Source organism: Cyrtonyx montezumae, unplaced genomic scaffold (assembly GCF_038088225.1).
Source record: "Cyrtonyx montezumae isolate F1298 unplaced genomic scaffold, pur_monq_1.0 scaffold_30, whole genome shotgun sequence".
Lineage (NCBI taxonomy): Eukaryota > Metazoa > Chordata > Aves > Galliformes > Odontophoridae > Cyrtonyx > Cyrtonyx montezumae.
The window spans coordinates 11,597,614-11,618,085 of NW_027072035.1; the positions used below are offsets into that span (position 1 = coordinate 11,597,614).

General features: G+C 38.4%; 1 protein-coding gene across 1 annotated transcript in view; it reads right to left on the reverse strand.

The window, feature by feature from the left end:
• HSD17B4 (hydroxysteroid 17-beta dehydrogenase 4) overlaps window positions 1–20,090 on the reverse strand; it is a 58,308-nt gene extending 38,218 nt beyond the window's left edge. The window contains exons 1-11 of the mRNA XM_065744292.1: window positions 19,988–20,090; window positions 16,818–16,871; window positions 14,710–14,817; window positions 14,142–14,201; window positions 13,135–13,156; window positions 12,987–13,033; window positions 12,246–12,330; window positions 9,790–9,977; window positions 7,441–7,532; window positions 6,862–6,886; window positions 5,952–6,080 (exon numbers count right to left, since the gene is read on the reverse strand). Of these exons, the coding sequence (XP_065600364.1) occupies window positions 5,952–6,080; window positions 6,862–6,886; window positions 7,441–7,532; window positions 9,790–9,977; window positions 12,246–12,330; window positions 12,987–13,033; window positions 13,135–13,156; window positions 14,142–14,201; window positions 14,710–14,817; window positions 16,818–16,871; window positions 19,988–20,045 (868 nt within the window). The 5' untranslated portion in view covers window positions 20,046–20,090. The remainder of the gene's footprint in view (window positions 1–5,951; window positions 6,081–6,861; window positions 6,887–7,440; window positions 7,533–9,789; window positions 9,978–12,245; window positions 12,331–12,986; window positions 13,034–13,134; window positions 13,157–14,141; window positions 14,202–14,709; window positions 14,818–16,817; window positions 16,872–19,987) is intronic.
• Window positions 20,091–20,472: the final 382 nt, after the last annotated feature.

Consider the following 20,472-nt stretch of genomic DNA (forward strand, 5'->3'; position numbering starts at 1 on the left):
TCTGCACACAAGTTTCTTGAGAGATACCAGTAGAAAGTGTGTTATATCTCATGATTCAGTGAGATATCAGTAAAAAGCACGTTATATTATACGACTGGTTTCATCTTTTACTATGAAAACATCTTGTAGAAGATGTCCATTGGAGCTGCCTGAAAAGTTTAGGTATACCATTAGAATATCACCAAATACAGGCAGTAAAATTCTTTCAGAAAAAGGAAATAAAAAATGATAATATTTTTACCTCAATTACTACAATATGAAGTATATAGTCTTGAATGCAATCACAGGGTATATGTGGGACAATAAGGGGATCAAGACTTGCCAGCATGGGGTCACGAAAGTCAGGTCTGGCTTGACAAACCCGCTTTCCTTCTATGATTGAGTGACACTCCTGGAAGATGAGGAAAAGGCTGTGGAAATATTTTACCTAGTCTTTAGTAAAGCCTTTGACTCTGTCTCCCTGAGTACTCTCCTGGAGAAGACCGTGACTTGGACAAGCATAGTCTTTGCTGGGTTAAAAAAGTAGCTGGAGGGGTGGACACAGCCAGTGGTGGTAAATGGAGGTAAATCCAGCTGGCAACCATCAGACACAAGCGATGCACATCAGGAGTCAGTACTGAAGCCAGCCTTGTTTAGTATCTTTACTGATGATCTGGATGAGTGGATTGAGTGCACCCTCACTACGTTCACGGGTGACTTCAAGTTGTGAGGAAGCATTGATTTATCTGAGGGTAGGAAGGCCCTACAGAGGAATCTGTACAGGCTGGATTGACAGACTGAGGTCAATGGATGAAGTTCAACATGCTTACGTTTCAGTGTTCTGCACTTTGGTCACAATAACTCCACGCAACACCACAGTCATAGGTTCATAGGTTCATAAGTACATTAGGTTGGAAAGGACCTACAAGATCATCTAGTCCAACCATCCTCCTGTCACCATCCCTACCCACTAAACTACTAAATCTGCAGAGTGGCTGGAAAGGTTCATGGAAAAAAGGGACACAGGAGTGTTAGTTGACTACTAACTGAACATGTGCCAACAGTTTGCTCAGGCAGACAAGAAGACCAATGGGATCTAGGCTTGTCTCAGAAACAGGACAGGCAGCAGGAGCAAGGAGGTAATCATCCCTCTGCACTCAGTGCTGGCGAGTGCACCTTTAGTACTGTGTTCAGTTTTGGGCTCCTTACTATGAGAAAGACGTCCATGACTGAAGCACATTTGAGAATAATTAAGCTAGTGAACGGTTAGAAGCAAAAGTCTTATGAAGAGTGGCTGAGGAAGCTGGGACTGTTTAGTCTGGTGATGAGGAGGCTCAGAGAAGACCTCTGAGCTCTGCAACTACCTGAAAGGAGTCTAACAAGGTAGAAATTGGCCACTTTTTCCAGGTGGCTAGCAATATAATGAGATGTAATGGCCTTAAGTTGCACCAGGAGAGGTTCAGGCTGGACATTAGGAAAAATAATTCTTCTCAGAAAAATTCATAAGGTATTGGAGCAGGCTGCCCAATGAAATAGTGGACTGTCCCTGGATGTGTTCAAGAAATGTATAGGTGCGGCACTGAGGAACATGGTTTAATGGGTGGTGGTGATTGACATTTGAACTGTATGATCTTAGTGCTCTTATTCAACCTCAATGATTCTGTAATACAGAACTTTCCCAGTTAAGAACCCTACCTATACTACTTTTGTCTTCCACAGACTGCAAGAGTAGCATGAAATTGAAGCAAATCAACACATTAATTCATTTCAGTCTTCAGTGGAATTCTGTTGCCTGGTTTAACAAGCAGAACTACCACCTCAGCACTAGATTTACAGTGAAATTCTAGTAGCTGATCAGATATCAGTCCTTTGAGGCAGTTACACCTTAAAAGATACCGTAAATTAGACCTTTTGCAATAAGAAGTACAAAGGTTGTGATTAGGTACATCGTTATGGGCTAACAGCTTGATAGAAATTGAACACTACAAATGCACTGATAAGGATGGTTTGTACACATGTTAAGGACTTGCCAGTAATCTTCATATTGTCCTGATGTACATTCATTTTGAGTACTGAAGTAAAACAGGGAGAAAGAAATTACAGAGTGGTACACCTTCTATGTGTTTTAGATTAATTTACTTTGTACCAAAGAATAGCCTCTCAAATGTGCCAGCTGGTGAGAATACTCAAGCATCTAGACAGCCTCCAGGAGAATAAAAAACACGCATAAACATAAGAGCATTCTAAAGACCACCAAGATGCTAGATTTAGCTAAAATGGCTCACTTTTTCACAAGAGTGGTAAAAACTGAGGCACTGAGAGAAAAAAAAAATGCCTCATAAGAGTGGCAGAGAATACAACATAGAGAAGTCATTGTTTTCCTAAAAAACAACCCAATGCACTAATTTGTGCAACACATACTGCACTGTACTGTATATAGTGTACAATCTGCAACACAAATTATCTTTCACCTGTCTCACAGCAGTTTAACCTTTGACTCTGCACAGCAGGATGAAACTGACCAGCACTAGCAGAAAGAGCCAATACACCAATGTGCAACTGTTACCCACTACAGGTGACCACACGTTCAAAAGCTTCTGTATCATATCTAATACAGTTTTCTACTCATACACAGGAGTTTGAGACCTCCAAGAGCCAGCTGCAAGTGAGTCCCATCAATAATTTTCTAGCACAAGCTAAGCCATGCCATGTTATTTCACAACTGTTGCTGCCTGAGAGCATTACACAGAGGTGGTTACAGTGGCTTGTCTGACACACAGGAAAGAGGAAAGTCACTATAACTTAATTCTATGTTCCAACCCTAGGGACTTGATTATGCTCTGCTTATTTTCTTGAATGGCTACTGATCTTGTTCTGAATTGGTAAAATAAGCTTGAAAAATATGAGTTTAGTTTAATCATTAGTGAAATAACATCATCATCCGAATCAGGAAAAAGCTCTGACACAAGACACTGCAGATTCACTGCTGCCTCAGATGCAGTGACATTTTCATTTGGGTTACATATATAGTCACGTTTCAATATTAGTGAAGAAAAGGTGGGAGAATCAGGAAAACTGATTCTTCCATTTCTTTGCCTTCCTAATAGTTAAACTCTCATATAGCTTGTTAATGGAAAAATAAATTTAAAAAGATATTTGTTCTCAGGTTTTCCTGCATTACAAAGACACTTTTTAGGGATTATGCAAGTAATCACATCTTTTGCTAGTTAACAGGACTATATGTGAAACTGGGAATGCAGAGAAACTGACACAGCTTCACGTACATTAAGGACTAAGCTTGTAAAGCTTAGGGAAGAACTAAAGAGAACAAAGACACCTGAGGCATCAAAAGCAGAGTGAAATGACAGGCATAGTCAGTTACCCATGTACCACCTTTAAAAGGTAAGGAAAGGAGCTGGTGCAAACTTACACTGCACAATCAGCAGGTGCTCTACAAAGATGTGCTTTACTCAACCCATTACTAAGGTAACTCAGAAAATTCAAAACCTACTTAATTATCAAACAACTGTCAAATCAAGTGACAATCGGCTATTTTCTATAAATTAAAATAGCACAAAGCCTATACAAATCTTCTTCATAAGATTTTTTTACTAATACACTTTATATGCTGAGAGAACAAATTAAGTCTACAAATTGAAGAGATGCCTAAAGCTAAAAAAATGTAGAAACAGAATTCCATCTTTCTACTTATACTGGCTTTAAGAAAAATAATCCAATGATTTTGCTTCTTAAAAGACCACCACTAAAACACAAAGATGAGACAGCTCTTCCAGTATTCAGACTTAGCAGAACACTCTCAGCTGAAGTACACAACTATGAACATAATCTAGCTAAACAACAAATGAATGTTAGATAGACGGTGTTCTAAGATGCATGATACATTACACCTGGAGTCCTTAATTTATTTATGAGAAAGGCTTTCCTTTATACTTGGAAGAAAACAAAGCTTTATATTTAAAAAGTTATTAAATTAATCAAAGTATTTAGTTATTAATTAAAGGTGTAGGAGAAGTTATTTTTCACAACAACAACACAGAATGCTCCTAGTTTTTTAAAATCTCAAGGAATTAAGGTTCAAATTGATCTTAGCAACATGCCCAAATTTAAGTTAAGATTTTATCTCTTAATATTCAATTTTTCTGTTATATTACAGGCAAACAGTTTATCTAATTAGCATTTTTTCTTTATAATTATACGTAATGGTTAATACATTATTGCTCTTCCCAGTGTCAAATTACTTAACTGAATCTTCTGAAAGAGCTTTTAACTTGCATACATGAGGTACTGCAACTTTTAATTTTTAAAGCAAGTACTCAAATTACATTCTCTTATTTAATGGTCTAAGGCTTTCAAACAATAACATTGAAATACTAACACTATGAAAAACTTATAAAACTGAAAATTTAAGTCTATTCAGACAAACTCTTCAGGATTTTGCTCAACCCTTCTGCTAATTCTTGTAAGGATCTAGTGTTAATTCTATATATAATTCATCCTTGCTGTACCTTAAGCTTGATGCGACTGAAATGACAACACTATATTTTAGTCTAAATTAATAACAAAACAGAAGCTAATGCATGAACACTGTGTAGGAGACACACTAACAAAGCTATTTCCTAACTGCAGAAACCCACTATACTTCAGAAGCCCGAAGTCTTGCCACATTCGCCTTCCATACTGCAACAAGAAGTGTATCTGCTTAGGCTAAATTAACTTTCAGAACAAATTCTCAACAACTGTTTCTCAACTTATTTTTGGCTTGCAAATCATAAAATTAATGAAGTACATGTGACAGGTTGGACAACAGATCAGAATTATAAAGTTGGAGTGGTATTTTCATGAACGCGGTTCCATAGCAAGAAATCTAACATTTATAACCTCACATACACTTGGAAATGGGATGTCTGCAGTGGGGTATCAGTGAAAACAGGATGCTGATACGTGAACCACTGTATGACTTGTTATATTCCTCCAGCAAGACATGAGAGAAAGGAGAGCTCTAGTTTTGTTTTAGACAGCTAAAATCACATCCCTTAAGTTTTGTTGAAACCACTAGCAGACTTCAAGACCAACAGTTTAAACATCTACTGAGCTTTCCGGTAACCTAAGTACCTCTGACATTCAACAGGCATTGCACACAGGATGCCTTTTCCACTTATCCCCCAAAAACGTACACAGTGGCATTTCCTAATTTAACAAACACTCAATTCTTGGCCTAAATAATGACAGGTATAATAATTAAGCAATCACAATTTAACTCATATTAACGAAAGGTGAAGGTAACACCTTGAGAATCAAAAATAAACCATCCAAACTAAATTTAAACAGACGTGTAGGACAAGGAAGGCACAGTGTGGAAGTTGAAAGCAAAGCAACTACAGTAACAAAAAAAGAACAGAGTCATTTTGGCATAAAACAGAAACAACAGCAGGAAGGAAAAATAAGGAAAAAAACAGAAAGGATACAAAGGATTGGAAGACACACACACTTGTCATCATCACTAGCAAAGGCGTTGATGCTGTTCAAGAACTGGAGTCAAAATGAAAAACTTCTTTACTGTTTATACCACTGCTTTTAGACCTACCACAGAGCTTTTTGGAATGGAAAAGTCTACCAGAAACAAAGATTTCAGAACCAAAAAGAATGTATGACCTCTCTGTTACATTGCTTACTACATCTTTTTGTGCCCAATCAAACAAAACCTTAGCTCCCATCTGGCTGTAATACATAAAACGACAGTAACATTACATCTGTCTCAATTATACAAGCAAGAATACGAAAGCTTCCTTTAAAAGATTTTACTACTCTGAAGCAGTAAATAGTTAATATTATACATTTACAAGAGAATTCGTTTTGTAGCTTTTTGATGTCTTAGTTGGTACATGTTAAAAAGAGTACTGATTTCAAAGCTTGTTTGCTTTAACTGTCTAGATTGTTAGAATTTCATTTACCTTGGATAGTTCTTGGTTTGCTGGCATTATTAAAGTCACAAACTTTCTCCCACTTATCTCTCACTGCTTCAGGAGTCATGGGCTGATCCTTTCCTCTGACAATAGCACCCAAGGATCTCTCCCAGCGCACTAATCAAAAGGGTAGAAACAGTAGACATTGATCAGAGGGCTCAAGCCGGTTGTCATGGTAAGAAGCAAAAAGCCATTTAGTCTCTTTAAAGTACTCTTCCTCAAGACCACTACTTTCAAGACAAGACACTCCAGTCTAACTTAAAAAAACAGAATAAAAAGACTCGCTGGTTTTCATTAATATTTAGAAAAGTAACAGCAGTGACCTTAAACTCTGTTAAAGCCAAAAATGGGCCGATCATTTAAAATATTAGATCAGTTTCAGAATTCTATCTAGTGAAACGTGGATAGTGTGCATCTACATTCTTTTCTGACATCATTTTTTGAAAAGATGTGCTGGTTAGGAATTTTTTTAGGAAAGCCCTGAAAAACTATATAGAAAATGCAAGAGTCATCTGTTACATATGAAAAATGTTAATATCAACAGCCAATAACAGTGCCTGAAGCCATATTTTAATACTGCAATTTGAGATAAATTGTTAAGACTAATGTGAAATCATTTCTGCAAAGATACATACTCCTTGGATCACAATTAACCAAGAATTAAACGTTATTTAGGTAGATTGCTAATTACCATTAAACAGCTTAAAGTATTTTAGAACACTTTCTTAAATTACCATGTTCCCCCATGCATTGTGTAATTTTTAACTTCTACTTAAAACAATTCCCTCAAAATGCTAACAAAAAAACAGAACTATTTAGAGCAGAGATGCACTGCAAAAGTTAGTAGATATTTGTTGTCAAATCAAAAATAAAATGAAACTGAACAAAAAGTACTTACATTTTCCAATCCACCCTGCTCCCACCTGCCAAAAGAAAAAAAAATAAATCAAAAGTCATCAGCTTATCACTTCACTACACAAACTTTTAATGATGTAGGGAAACAGAACTCTTCTTCAGAACAAACTATTTTCAAGCTATCATTAATTGCATTTAATAGTTCAAATAAGAGAATGTAGGAAACACAAGATTTCAAGAACATTTGATGGCAGTACTTATAATGCAATCCATAATTAATTCATCCTTCCTGCAAGTTTATTTCTATGTTTGAATGATATACAAAAATACAAACTTTGTTGTGAAGTGGCAGCTTTGCTATCTTTTCAAACATACAAGGTTACAATAAGAATTTTAAAAATCAATCAGTAACAATTTGGGCACTCTCCAGAATTTGACAGAGTTGCTACTGACATCTATCATAAACAACAACTTGTTGAATGCTTCTGTCTGTGTTTGTATGTAGTGTCTCACTGGACAGTTTAGTTTCAGCAAACAAGTTATGACTGCACAAGCAAAAAAAAAAGACTGATTTTCAGCTGGCAGGGTTGTAGGAGGGAGGAGGAAAAAGAAAAATTATTACCTCAAAGAGACTGCCATTCTCCATACATGTCTCGTGGCAAAGCCAAAGAACTAATGGAGCAACGTACTCTGGTTTGAATGCATCAATGAGATCTAGAACAAATTGGAGAAAGAGATATTGTAAAACAGAAAAACTATGATTTCAACGAATTGTTCTTCCTTAGCACCTTCTAATGAAGAGCAAAGATAAAGAGAGTTTAATCAACATAAAGAGCCATAAAAAGAAAGGGTGATCTAAACCAAATACTTGAAGATTCGGTGAAAAATCATTCAACATGGACAACTGAGCATATATCGCCAAACCAAACCATAGTGTTTCTGAGCCAGACAGAAAAAAGAGCATCTAAATGCTGGGAGCACTGTAACCCCCAGGCTGCAAGACCAAAAATTTTCCTAAATTTCCAGCTGATCAGCAACCTAAAACAAGTACAAGTCAGCCAGACATAAACCAGACAGACATGTACCTGAGCAATTACCCTTTCAATTTCCTAGTGATTTATAACTTACAGATAATGAGAACAGTTGCATCTGCTACTTGAGAAACATTCAATTTTGAAATGCCAGAATCTTTCAATAAGACATTGGGAATTATCAACCTTGCTAATTTTATATATCAAATGATTTACTATTATTATTATTATTTACATGGTCATTTGGCACAAAAGAAAACACTCTGAAAATGGAGAAATTGCCATGGACCAAAACTGGTTGTCCAGGCAGTTCTAACCATATATTCTGCCCATATATCCTGCAAATGAGGAATTGGAAAAGTTCGGCATTACCTACACTTCTTTAACAAGTCTAAGTAACACTAGTTTTACGGGTTTCACATGGGTAACAGGAAACGCAACTGCATTTGATATGGAGGTTTTTAAATGTATCACAAAATCTGTAGTTTTTGCTTATGTATGGTACACCACACCACACAAAATCCAGAAGTTAGCACTAGACTGTCATCACTAATGCTACTAGCCTACTAGTCAACCAGTAAATAAATTAAGGAACAGCTGACAGCCTGTTGAGATAACAATAATAATAATTAAAAAAGGCAAACTGCTCTTACCATCCCAGCATTAACAAAACTGAATGGACCAAACTAAACATGGACAGCTGTTGTTGCACTACAGTATAGCTGCTTGCAGATGACTCAGAATAGATAACAGGAAAGTACTACAATTACAAGGTTAATTTTACAAGATGTGTGAAAATATTTTAAAATGAGAGAGCTCAGTATGGAATTAGCAATCAGAGCTTTAGGTATCTTACAGGGAGACCTAATTAGCTTACACTTCTTAAAATGACTAAGGAAGAAGATTAGGAGCTGGATTTAATACTCCATGTAAAAATTTTCAGGAACTGTAACTGCTGAACACTTCTTTAAGCTTCAAGAGCTCATGGCTGCTAGCTTAACAATTCAGCACCTCTCTAAGTGGCACCAGGAGCCTATAGTGACATCATATTTTCTGATCAACTTGAACTACTTAGATCTATGGCAAGATACTTTGCACAGAACTTAATTAGTGAAACAAAATCATGTATCCAATATATGCAAAATACATACAACATACAGTGCATTCAGTACAACGTATACATATGCACACTATCTTATGTTTACTAACTCTTCCCTATCTTATGTTTGAAAAATTTAATCATTTTGGTGTCTGTGAACTGCCTATCACTAGGTAAAAGAACCAGGGGGATGAAATAAGCTGACAAGAAGACATTCTGGGAGCAATTTCTTTTTAGAGAGGTTTTCTCATCATCAAATTCTTTCTGCTTCTCCAGTCATTTCCAAAGTAAAAAACCAGTCTGTTCATACTAAATTCACACTTTACACACAGCTATGTCTCCCAGCATACTCCATTAGTGACTATATTAGTGATCACGCACAATGTTTTGTTAAAACCTGTACAAGCATTCAATGTTGCCCTATACAGAAAAATGTATTAGGCAACTCAGTTAATTATCACTGCTGCTGATAATGAAAAAAAGGAGTACACATGTGACAAGGGCAAAAAATGACATTTGTAGATCATAAAGAACTGGAAGTGCATATGGCCTATGCACACATGTGATTCCATAACTAATAAAAAAAGTATTTCCACTATTTAAACAAGGGAAGAGAACATAACTAAAAAGCCTTGAAACATGGAATTATTTTTGAGAATTACAGAAGTTTCTTGTGGAAGAAATTAAGGGTTCCTTGCAACAGAGTAGGCTGACTGTTCAAAGACAACAAGAAATGAACCAGCAATTCCTTAAGCGCAAGGGATTTGCTTTTTCTCGTAAGAATGTTAGTCATGTTTCAGTCCACTGAAATGTCTGAACACATACACCTTAAATAATTCACCTTGTGGCATGACAGTCTGGGTCAGTCTGGATCCAGCAGTAGGGGCAATGGTGTTGCAGTGGATGTTGTATTTTCGGCCTTCAATTGCAATCGTGTTTGACAGACCCAAAAGGCCAAGTTTTGCAGCACTGTAGTTGGCTTGACCAAAGTTTCCATATATTCCAGCAGCTGAAGAAGTCATAATTATTCTTAGGGGAACAGAAAAATAAATTATGTTGTTTCATACTATTTAATTCTTGACAGCAAATGAAAGTGTGGAAATAAGAATCAATCAATTTTTTACAACAAAACAAATGCCTTTTTAATGTTTGGCTGATGGAGAATACTGGACAAATCCTAAGTTATCAAAGCAGCAAATAACTAAGAAAGTCATATTGACTTACATTATGAAACTAGAATATATGCTTTCTTACAGTAGATTATGATATATTGAGAGGTGTTTTCTTTTCCTGCTCTAATTGTACTTTATGATATCAATAACGAATGGCTTCAGTGGTCAGGACAACTTATTTCACTGAAAATGCCTTCACTTTAATATTCATTTGGTAACACATGAAGGAACATTATTAAAGAATTTACAGAAACTTTCTAAGAATCCTAACGTCCATTAACTACCTAAAAAGAAGTAGATGGCAAAGTCTTGCCTTTCGCTGCCCCTTAACATTACTATGGAGATGACCTAACTGCTCACAAGACACTTCTAAAACATTTCCAGTTTATGCAAGGATCACTCCAAAAGTAACGACTCTTATTTTATTATGTTGGCCCATGATGTCAGAGTGACATGTCAAGTGACATGGAAGTAAAGGCTGAAACTTCCCACTAATATTCCACTACGTGCTGTTGCCATGCAACAGATGGCAGCAGAGAGGCAGTCTGACAAAACTGCTCTGACATAGGAAGCAGTTTTTTCACTGAACTCCACCATGCAGAAAAAATGACAGCCACTGACATCCATTGACATTTCCTGAATGTTTATGCACACCAAACAGTGGCTATTAGCACAGCGAGGCGGTGGGTGGTGTGTTTCAGCAGTGGCAAGAGCAGGTCTCTTCTGCTGGTAGAGGTTTCTATGAGCACCACATGCAGACTCTGGTTCACAGCAGGCAAAACTGCTCAGCTAACAGTGGTGACCATGTTAGAAAAATCATGTTCTGTAGCTGAGCATATGCCCTGTCAAATAGCACTACTGCATTCGTTGTTTCTCTTATCACTTCCACAGAAATAAATATGAAGCCTTTCTCTCAGAGCAACCTACATAGCTGTTTTGAGACAAGTCAATTTTGTGCTGTACTTCTTCTCATAAGACAGAACACAGGACTGTCTACATCTTCACCTTATCAGTTATACACTAATATAAACATACTGCATCTCTGAGATCAAATCGTGTGCTTCACTGGCAACAAGTCATTTTTTTTTATCTAAAGAGAAATTACAAGCATTAACTTTACAAGTATTAACTCATTTTTATCAAGATGACTTGCAGACGGCACCAAGGAAGGCTAAGACTCACTTGGAATTAAATTTGGCCAGGGAGGTCAAAGTCAACAAGTGGACAGTTGAACTGGATGATCTTAGAGGTCTTTTGCAATCTTGGTGATTCTATGATTCTAAGAAAGCCTTCTTTAAGTATATTAATAGCAAAAGGAAGACTTTTAAGAATAAGAAAAATGCCTGCTGCTGAATGAAGTGGCTCCTCTAGTAACTAAGCACACTGAGAAGGTGAAGTTACTGAGTGACTTCTTCGCTTCAGACTTTACCTCTGAGACTGACCCTTGGGAATCCCAAACTCTGGAAGAGAGAGTCTGGAAAAAGGAAGATTTCCCCTTCAATGAGGAGGATCTGATTAGAGATCATCTATGCAAATTCAACATATGCAAATCCATGGACCCCAACAGGTGCGCCTATACATGCTGACAGAGCTGTCAGAAGTGACTGCCAAGATATTCTCTATCATCTTTGAAAAGACACAGAGAATGGCAGAAGTGCCTGAAGACTGGAGGATAGCCAATGCCACTACAGTCTTCAGAAATGGAAAGGAGGAAGAACTAGGCAACTGCAGGCCAGTCAGCCTCATCTCCATCTTTAGGAAGCTGACAGAACTAGTTATTCTGGATGTCATCTCCAAGCAAGTGGAAGAAGAGTAGAAGGATCTCCCAGAATTGTAGTAACATGCATATATCTAATACACATTCCTAATGAGTCCTAGTGAGATAAAATGGTAATTCTAAAACACTACAGCTCGAGGCTAAGATACATTCATTTCTGTGGATAGAAACTGTAAAGACAGGAGTGAGGAGATCAGAAAAGAAAGCACTCTTCTATTGAGACAGCTTTTGTTTCATCTAAGGGACAGCAAAAGAAAAGGACATGAAAATCCTTCACTTTCAAAGCATGCATCAGTCTGCTACCTAGTTTACAAAAAAAAAAAAAAAAAAAGATAGATTAAGTCTTACCTGCCAAATTTCTGATTTTTCATATGATTCCATGCAGCTCGAGTGACCAGGAATGATCCCCTCAAATGAATTCTATGAATTATATCTAGGAATAAATTAGTGATTATTTAATAAAACTACAATTTCATCTGCATATTTGAAATGGTTTGTTTTTTTCTTATGACAAACAGCACTCCCTTCTCAAATTGTGTGTAGCACACTCTGAGCATATGCCAACCATGCTTTCCTCCTCTTGGATGGGGATTTCCTGTACAGAATTCATAAGCATCCAAAACCTCTGCATTTGAACAAGCTCTACAGAAGCTAAGACATCTTTAAATAACTTCACTCAATGTTTTATCAACACCCACCACCTCAATGGGGGTTTCTCCTGACCTGTCCCTTAGAACATCAGTTTTCTTCCTTCTCATTCGTTTCAGGTCTTCCAAGTCTGATTAGAATTCAGTCAGTGCTGGCACTAGGAATATATTCTGCTCACAACTCAGAAAACAGGAGCACCAGCTAGAGCTCTTCTTCCCTTTTCAAGATTCATCCACCTACTATGCCTTATAGATCTGGTTTACATGTCAAACACAGGGCAGCTGGACACAAGCAACTTACACCTAAACTTTCAATGCAAAGGCAGTTCTTTTATCTGGCACAGACAGATTTTTCCCCCCTTCTCTTTCTCCCTGTCTAAGCAGAGAGGATGTACTTTCCACCTTCAATACATTAAGTACATTTCAAAGATCATCAACTCACCCCAGTCTTCATCACTTATGCGAACAAACGAACGGTCTCTTAAAATTCTAGAAAACATAATTAGGAGAATAAAAATGAAAGATGAAACAGTGTTTACACAAAAGTGACATTGCACAATCATACAGGCAGTATCTTCAGGTTTACTTACCCAGCATTGTTTATCACAATATCTGCAAAAAAAAAAAGGAAATATAACTAAACAAATGCACTGACAAAATACAACCTTGTATCATTATCCAATTCTTAAAAATAAACAAAAGAACAACCAACCTCATATAGAAAAGTTTAAAACTCACACATATGTTACATTCAATTCCATAGCAGCTTCTTCCAGTTAAGAAAATAGTAATAAAGGAAAGACAAAAAATTTGAGTACAGGCAAGTCATAGCCTAACAACAAAATAGAGTTTTACAGAGGAAAAGATGAGAAGTGCTGGCTAACCTCCAGGATGCAGCCTTCCTGCTCAGTTTTACAGCTTATATTATACTCCACAGTGCACCAGGTAACACAGTTTGTACCACCATCTTTCCACAGTAATCTCAAATAAAAGCTGGAAGCACCACAGAGTTGCAGAGCCACTATGATAACTTGGATCAAGAACAACTTTTTATCAAGTATTTAATTTGGCTCTTCTTAACTTCGACTATATAAAAATTTTAGCCATTAAGAATAGGCTGAAGTTACAAAAACGTCGCAGGTAACCAGTGTAATCATATGCAAAACAGTCTCTTTACAGATGACAAAATATTTTCTATTGATTTCTGTTGGAGCCTTTTGATCTTCACATAAAAAGAGCTCCCAATACAACAGAGCCTCTCTAACTCTTCAGCTCAGCTATTTATTCACTGTTATGCAGCTAGTTATAATAACTGATGTGCAATACGCTTTGAAACAGAAACTACTAATTATTATTTAAGGACAAAAATTTTGCAGGACAGAAAAACATGAATAATACGCTGAGCTTTAAAACTGTGCTAAAAAGTACCAACAACAGCAAATGGCAGATGCAGCACAGCAAGTCCCTGCAGCGTAAGGAGATCAAGAGCTTTTTAGTTCTACTGATGTCAAGCTGTTCTTCATACACTTGTTAACCACAGCATTTATAATGGTTCTGCTCCCGTAAACAAGTTAAAACAAGTATTACGTAACCGTACCTATCCTCCCAAAAGCCTCAAGTGCTGACTTCACAAGTTTTTCACCATCTTCCACTGAATCTGTAAGAAAAGAAAAAGAAGTGAATTTAAGTAAATGAGCTAGATACACTGCACTTTCAGAATATTAATTCCATGGATCTGAGAAGCTAAATTGTATAAAACCTCAATAAAAAATGAATTTAGCCATCACTCATACATAGCCTAAAGCACACTCAGTAAGTCTTAATGATACAGCCTTTGGCATTGAAAGATAAACAAACCAGACTAGTAAGAACTGTCTGTACCCACTCTGCTTCTGACAACTACAGGTAGACAGATTACCAGTGATCCAGTACTGAGACAGCATATAATAAAAAAAAGTATTGCTAAACGAATAGTAACTAGAAAAACGTTTATGCCCTTTCTTTTAGCATCTCTGCCACCTTGTTCCTGCTCACAGTCCACCTGTTTCATTCATATGGTACTGGCAAACTTGAAGCAGTCCTTTATTAATCAGTGGAACTTTTCTTTAATGATGCCCACTGTGGACATTGATAGATGATTAAACTAGTCTGGAAAAACAACATACCATAATTGGGTACTGCTTTCCCTCCATTTGCTCTGATTTCACTGACAACTTTGTCAGCAGCTGAGGAGCTCTTGCCAAATCCTTTGAAGTCACCTCCAAGATCATTCACTGTGCAAAAAGAAAATTATATATATATTGATCTTTTATTGTTAATACTCAAAGTGTCATATCTCTGCTTATCTTGTTAACACAGTGGAAGTTCTGAGCAGTATAAATAAAATCTGCTGCTCTGGATCCTACAGAGAATTTCAGATGACTAGAGAAGAAGAGCAGGTGACATTACTGGCTCATAGGGAAAGAAAAAAAAAAGTAGTATAATATACACTAACTTTTCTTCTTAAAATAACACATGAAACAACTATTCTTTTTTCTTTCCACCATGCACACAACTTACTTGCCTTGTCCAGACTACCCCACTGTGTTGCTGTATTTCAAAAACAAAGATTGAGATAGCACTCCAATTACAGGCAATTAATTCAGGTCTGTCGTCAAACTGCCATAGCTACAGATGGAACTGTAAACAAGACTAGGAAGACTGCATGCCTGTTTAACACAGTAGGTGAAGTGTTACTAGCAATCTTCATTATTGAATAGATGAAAGAGTCTGAACAAAAGAAGAGCCTGCCCTTGGGACTTCAGATCTTGGTCCTGGAGGGACAGGAGGGCAACCTGACACAGCTAGCTGCCCTGTTTGCAGACTGCTCTGTACGAAAGGATGCACGTCATTAATGGCAGTCATACTGTACCCGTATGCTGCATCTGTATGTCCCAACGCTTCACACAATTCACGCACACTAGATTTGGCCAAAGAATTTAAAAAAAAAAAATTGCAAGATTGTTGCAACAGATTTAATAAGAAGTTGTCAGACAAACAGACCTGACTACAGGTTAATATGCAACATCAGTCTTTGGTTGTGGTGAACTTCAGCACTGTACCTTCCAACTTTTGCAAAGCTCTCAAGCAGGCAGCTATAGTGAAATTCATTTCTTGTTGGTCTTGATGCTTAACAACAACTGTAAATGTGCTGTATCTTCACAAAATAAAATAAATCTTTACTGTTCCCTTTTCTCCTCCTTTTAATATTCTACATTTAAAGAGGTACATAGCTTGCAGGTCACGGAACAAGATCATTCTCCATTACTCAAACCAAAAAGGTCTCATCTAGATTCCTGTATTTAGTTTTGTGTGCTACACTTCAGAGAGAGATGGGAACACTGGAGAAAATCCAAATGTGTGAAAAAGAATGCTAAAGCCCAGAAGAAGTGAGACACAAAAAGGGTCAAAGAAAGAAAAATGCACAGCCTAATGCAGGAAGACTTAATACAGAACATGCTGATATGCACAGGTATATTACAAAATTGATAGACAGTTTTGAACACACAGCCAGCAGAACTCAGGTGAGGCGTTAACGATATCAGTTCTAAGTGTCGCATTAGAGTAGGCAAAGCATTTAGTCCCCAGTATCAGTGGTCTTTAACTTGACATTACAGAAAGATCAGTGAGGATCAGGAGATAATTCTATCACATCCTGTGTAAGAAGAGTGGATAATTTTGTGCTAAACATTTATACACAGATGTTCAGTTAGTCTTTGAAAGGCAGTACAACTCTCAACAAAAGACACGCTTATGTGTGTACATCCTTCACTTCCTGCAGAAAGAAACAATATAGCCACTGCCAGCATATATCATACTTTCTAGGGCTACAAGTACTGTATGGCATTCTAATGTATTAGAACTCTCCTTGCAGAAGGTAGCAGAAGATGCATATTCACATTTCCAAATGGTTATATTAGAAGTTTCTGAAGGGTGCTCACCTGTGATAACATCCTCCCTGGCTACAAGGTACCATAAAGACTGGTATATATTGGATGAAATTCAAGCCAGGATGATTATCTGCTTCAATTTGGCTTTCCAGCAAAGATAAGTCCTTAGACACATTTAGGCAACTTGTTTCATAAAAAAATAAATCTCAGAAACTAAACAGCAAAAGACAAAGAACTATTCTACAAGAAAGTCTACTGTCAAAAAGGGCATGGATGGCTGAGTGCCAGACATGGGAAAAGGTGAAGACTAGTGTCTTGATCAAGTTAGTTAAGGTAGAACTTACCAACCACTGATGCTCCTCTTTCGGCAAAAGCGAGAGCATATGCTCTGCCCAAACCTGGTTTAAAAAAGCAGAAATTAAAAAAGTGTCAGTTTGTCTCCTGAAGCGTAACTCTAAAAAGGCTAAACAAAAATACACTGCATGGAGAAAAATGCAGCATTTCAAGACAAAAATCCTGCAAGTTTAAAGTGAAATCGTATTTCCCCTTGGAATTGAACTTTCACACGATTTCAAAACATAAAAGTTAATAAGCAGATAAATTCTTGGCAGACAAGAGGAAAAAAAAAATTGCCCATGATTACTCTTTGTTATTGCACTCAGGAAAACCATGAGGAAACGCTGCCTGCTGCTGTCTCTGTGTTCCTCTTGGAAAAATACACTGGGAAGGCAGAAAGTTTAATGTCTTGACACAAACTTGCAGGAGGGGATGTTTCAGGTTAATTAATTACATCTAATAGATTTCCAGAGTTCAAGTTAGTCTTTAAGACTTGAAGAACTTTACAAACCAATCTGCAGCTGAAGATGTACTGACAAAACCCCTCCGTGTATTTGGGTACAAAGCAGCCTCTCAGTACCACAGCTAGCCAGGTACACATATTTCACCTAGCCTTATGGCAGAATGTAATTTTTTGCCTCACCTACATAAGCAAGACTGTTGTACTTTTGCTCTGATTTCGATTCTAGACATGTTAAACATTAGTTATTTGTAGTGACAGATTATTTACTCACTGGGACATTATTCCCCTCTCAATCAAAAGTTACTGAAACCCATGATGAAGACACTCTATTTTCAGGCAAAAAAGAAAGTAATAATCAAAAAATTATAAAATAAAATAAAAGGGTTTCTCAGAATGTACCAGTATCTATTTGTCCCTTCCTAGCATATTCAAAACTACTCTCAAAACAAAACAAAATTAAAAAAAAAAAAACAACAGAGCACTTTAGACAGTTTTGAAACAAACTGATAATTGTAATTTGTAAATTTTCTTAAGACTCTTATGAGCCTCTGCAAGGAAGAGTAACACTGTTTGACGTAAACAGCACCCAAAAAAAGAACTTTTTTTGGAAAAGTCATGCAACTGAGAAGTATACAAAACCATGCCCATGTTTTATGTGCCCATGCTCTCAACTGGCAAGGAAAAACAGAGCATTTAAAAATAAAAAATAATCTCAACGTAAAATTAATTTGCTTAAATTGCAGAAACAATGACAGTGCTGAGTGACAGGCAAGTACAATGTATTCTGCACGAGGATTTGCCCAAAAGTTAAAGCAAACTAAAGTATTTTTAGATGCTTGTGTGTGTGAATACAAGAGCCACTTTGAAACAAACTCATGATGCTGATGTCTTAGTTAAATTTTCATCTCTTATCTGTGCATTGCCATTCAAAACAACTAATGTCAACAAACAAGGCAATCAGCAGTCTATCACTGAATCATAGGATATTTTGATTTCTTAAAGGCTATCTATTCCAACTCTCCTGTGTTCACAGTCCCATCCAGCTCAGAGAGTGTTCAGCGTCTCCAGCAACGGGGCATCCACCACATCTCTGGGCAATACAATAATAACAATGCTTTAAACCAGGCAGAAGCAAACTAAGAACTAACCCAGCATTAATAGAGCTTCCATTTACCTTTCCTTAGATTTAATCATCCACTTATAAAAAACTCTTGTGAAATAAACATCCAAGGACAGTTTTCTCTGTTTACAAACCATTTACAAGCAGCTAAAGACCAGAAGTACAAAGGTCACGGTATTCATACTTAGACAAGCAATTTTTGCTACATATGCTACTTTCTAGAACTTTTGTTACTGAGAAAGGTGCTCATTTGTTTAGGTTTTCTAAGAGCATGACCTCTATTTCAGTGACTTTTGTACATAGGAAGAGGCACATCAGTATAGGCTTGGTAAAAGCTGAGAGGCATCTCAAAAACAAGGCCTTCATTTTTCTCAGCATCATCCCCTACAAGCAACACAAATCAGTGGTTTACTGCTTTCAACAAGATTACTTATTCAGGGTCCCTACCCCCAAAACAGCACATCACCTAGGCCACAGAAATAAGCACATTTAAAATAAAATTAAAAAATAAATAAACAGGAAAGTGTACGCAGACAATCTTCTCAGGGGATTATGCAAAACTAAAAACAACAACACATTTCGCCTCCAACTCTTCAGAACTCATGAGGTTCATGGAGATGTACTGGATCCTGCACCTGAGGAATAACTGCATGTACTACCAGCACGGACCAGTGTCTGACATGCTGTATATGGGAGCTCTGTGAGGAAGGTGGCCCTGGGTGCAGTGGTGGACAATGTGGTCAACTGACCATGAGACAGCAGCATGCCTTTGCGGCCAAGAAGGACAGTGGTATTCTGGGGTGCACTAAAAGAGCATGGCCAGTAGATTTAGGGAGGTGACCCTGCCCCTCTCTCTACCTTGCCACATGGAGTACTGAGTCCAGCTCTGGGCTGCCCTGCTCAAGAAAGAAATATTCCACAGAGTCTAGCAGGGGGCCACAAGGATGATATGGGGTCTGGAGAACCTCTTGTGAGGAAATGCTGAAAGATCTGGGCTGTACAGCCTAGACAACACTCAGAGGGAATCTTATCAATGTAAATAAATATTTAAAGTGCAGAAGTGGATATGGCCAAGCTCCTCCCAGTAGCGTGCAGCCACAGGACAAGTGGCAACATGCAAACGCTGGAACACAGGTAGTTTAATCTGAAGGAAGAAATTCTTCACTTTGAGGGTGATAACGCACTGGAACAGAATGCTCAGAGAGGCTGAGGAGCGTTCTTCTCTGGAGATCGTCAGGACCCATCTGGACACATTCCTTGGCAACCCACTGTAGGGAACCTGCTCTCAGCGAGGCTGGACATGATGCTCTCCGGATGCTCGTTCCAAAAACAAACAACAGCACGGCAGCGTGCAGGTGCCAGACGCCAGGCCCGAGGCAGCAACCGAAAGAAGCGGCACGCGGATCGGAAGGCACTTCCGAAGAAAAAGCCCGCACGTCGGGGAGAAAGCACCGACGCAGTTTGCCCGCAGTCACCGCGGTCACCTCTGCGCAGCATTGGCACCGCGCCCCGCGGGATGGCGGGCAGCACCGGCCCGGCCCCGCCAAGCCTCCAGCACTGGCAGGGCACCGGCCTCGCGGGACAACAGAGCTCACCTCCTCCGGCGCCCGTCACCAGCACCACCCGCCCGTCAAACCGCAACCCCGCCGCCATCGCCGTCTGCTCCGCTGGCTGACAACGCTCGCAGGACGCACGCACGGCACGGTGGGCAGGGACAGGGAGGGCAGCGAGCAGGCGCAACCACCGCCCTCGAGCGGCAGCGTGGGGCGGGGCGGGAGAGCGGGGGCTGCAGCTCCGCCCCTCTTGCGAAAGGTCCGGGTTGAGCTCGCCAGCGGGTGTCCTGCGAGGTTGTAGCTGCCGGCGTGGATCTCGAGAAACACAGCCTTGGAAAGGGAGGTCTGTTCCCGAGAGGCCTCTTCTTCAGCAGAGGGGGGGGGGGAGCAGAAATGTAGAACATGTGGGTTGAGATCAAACGGTTTACTAAGATAGAGAAAATGAAAAAAATTATGAATGTATATATATGTATATAATAAGTGATGCAGATGTTAATAGCTTCCCACTGTCAGACTGGTATCTAGAT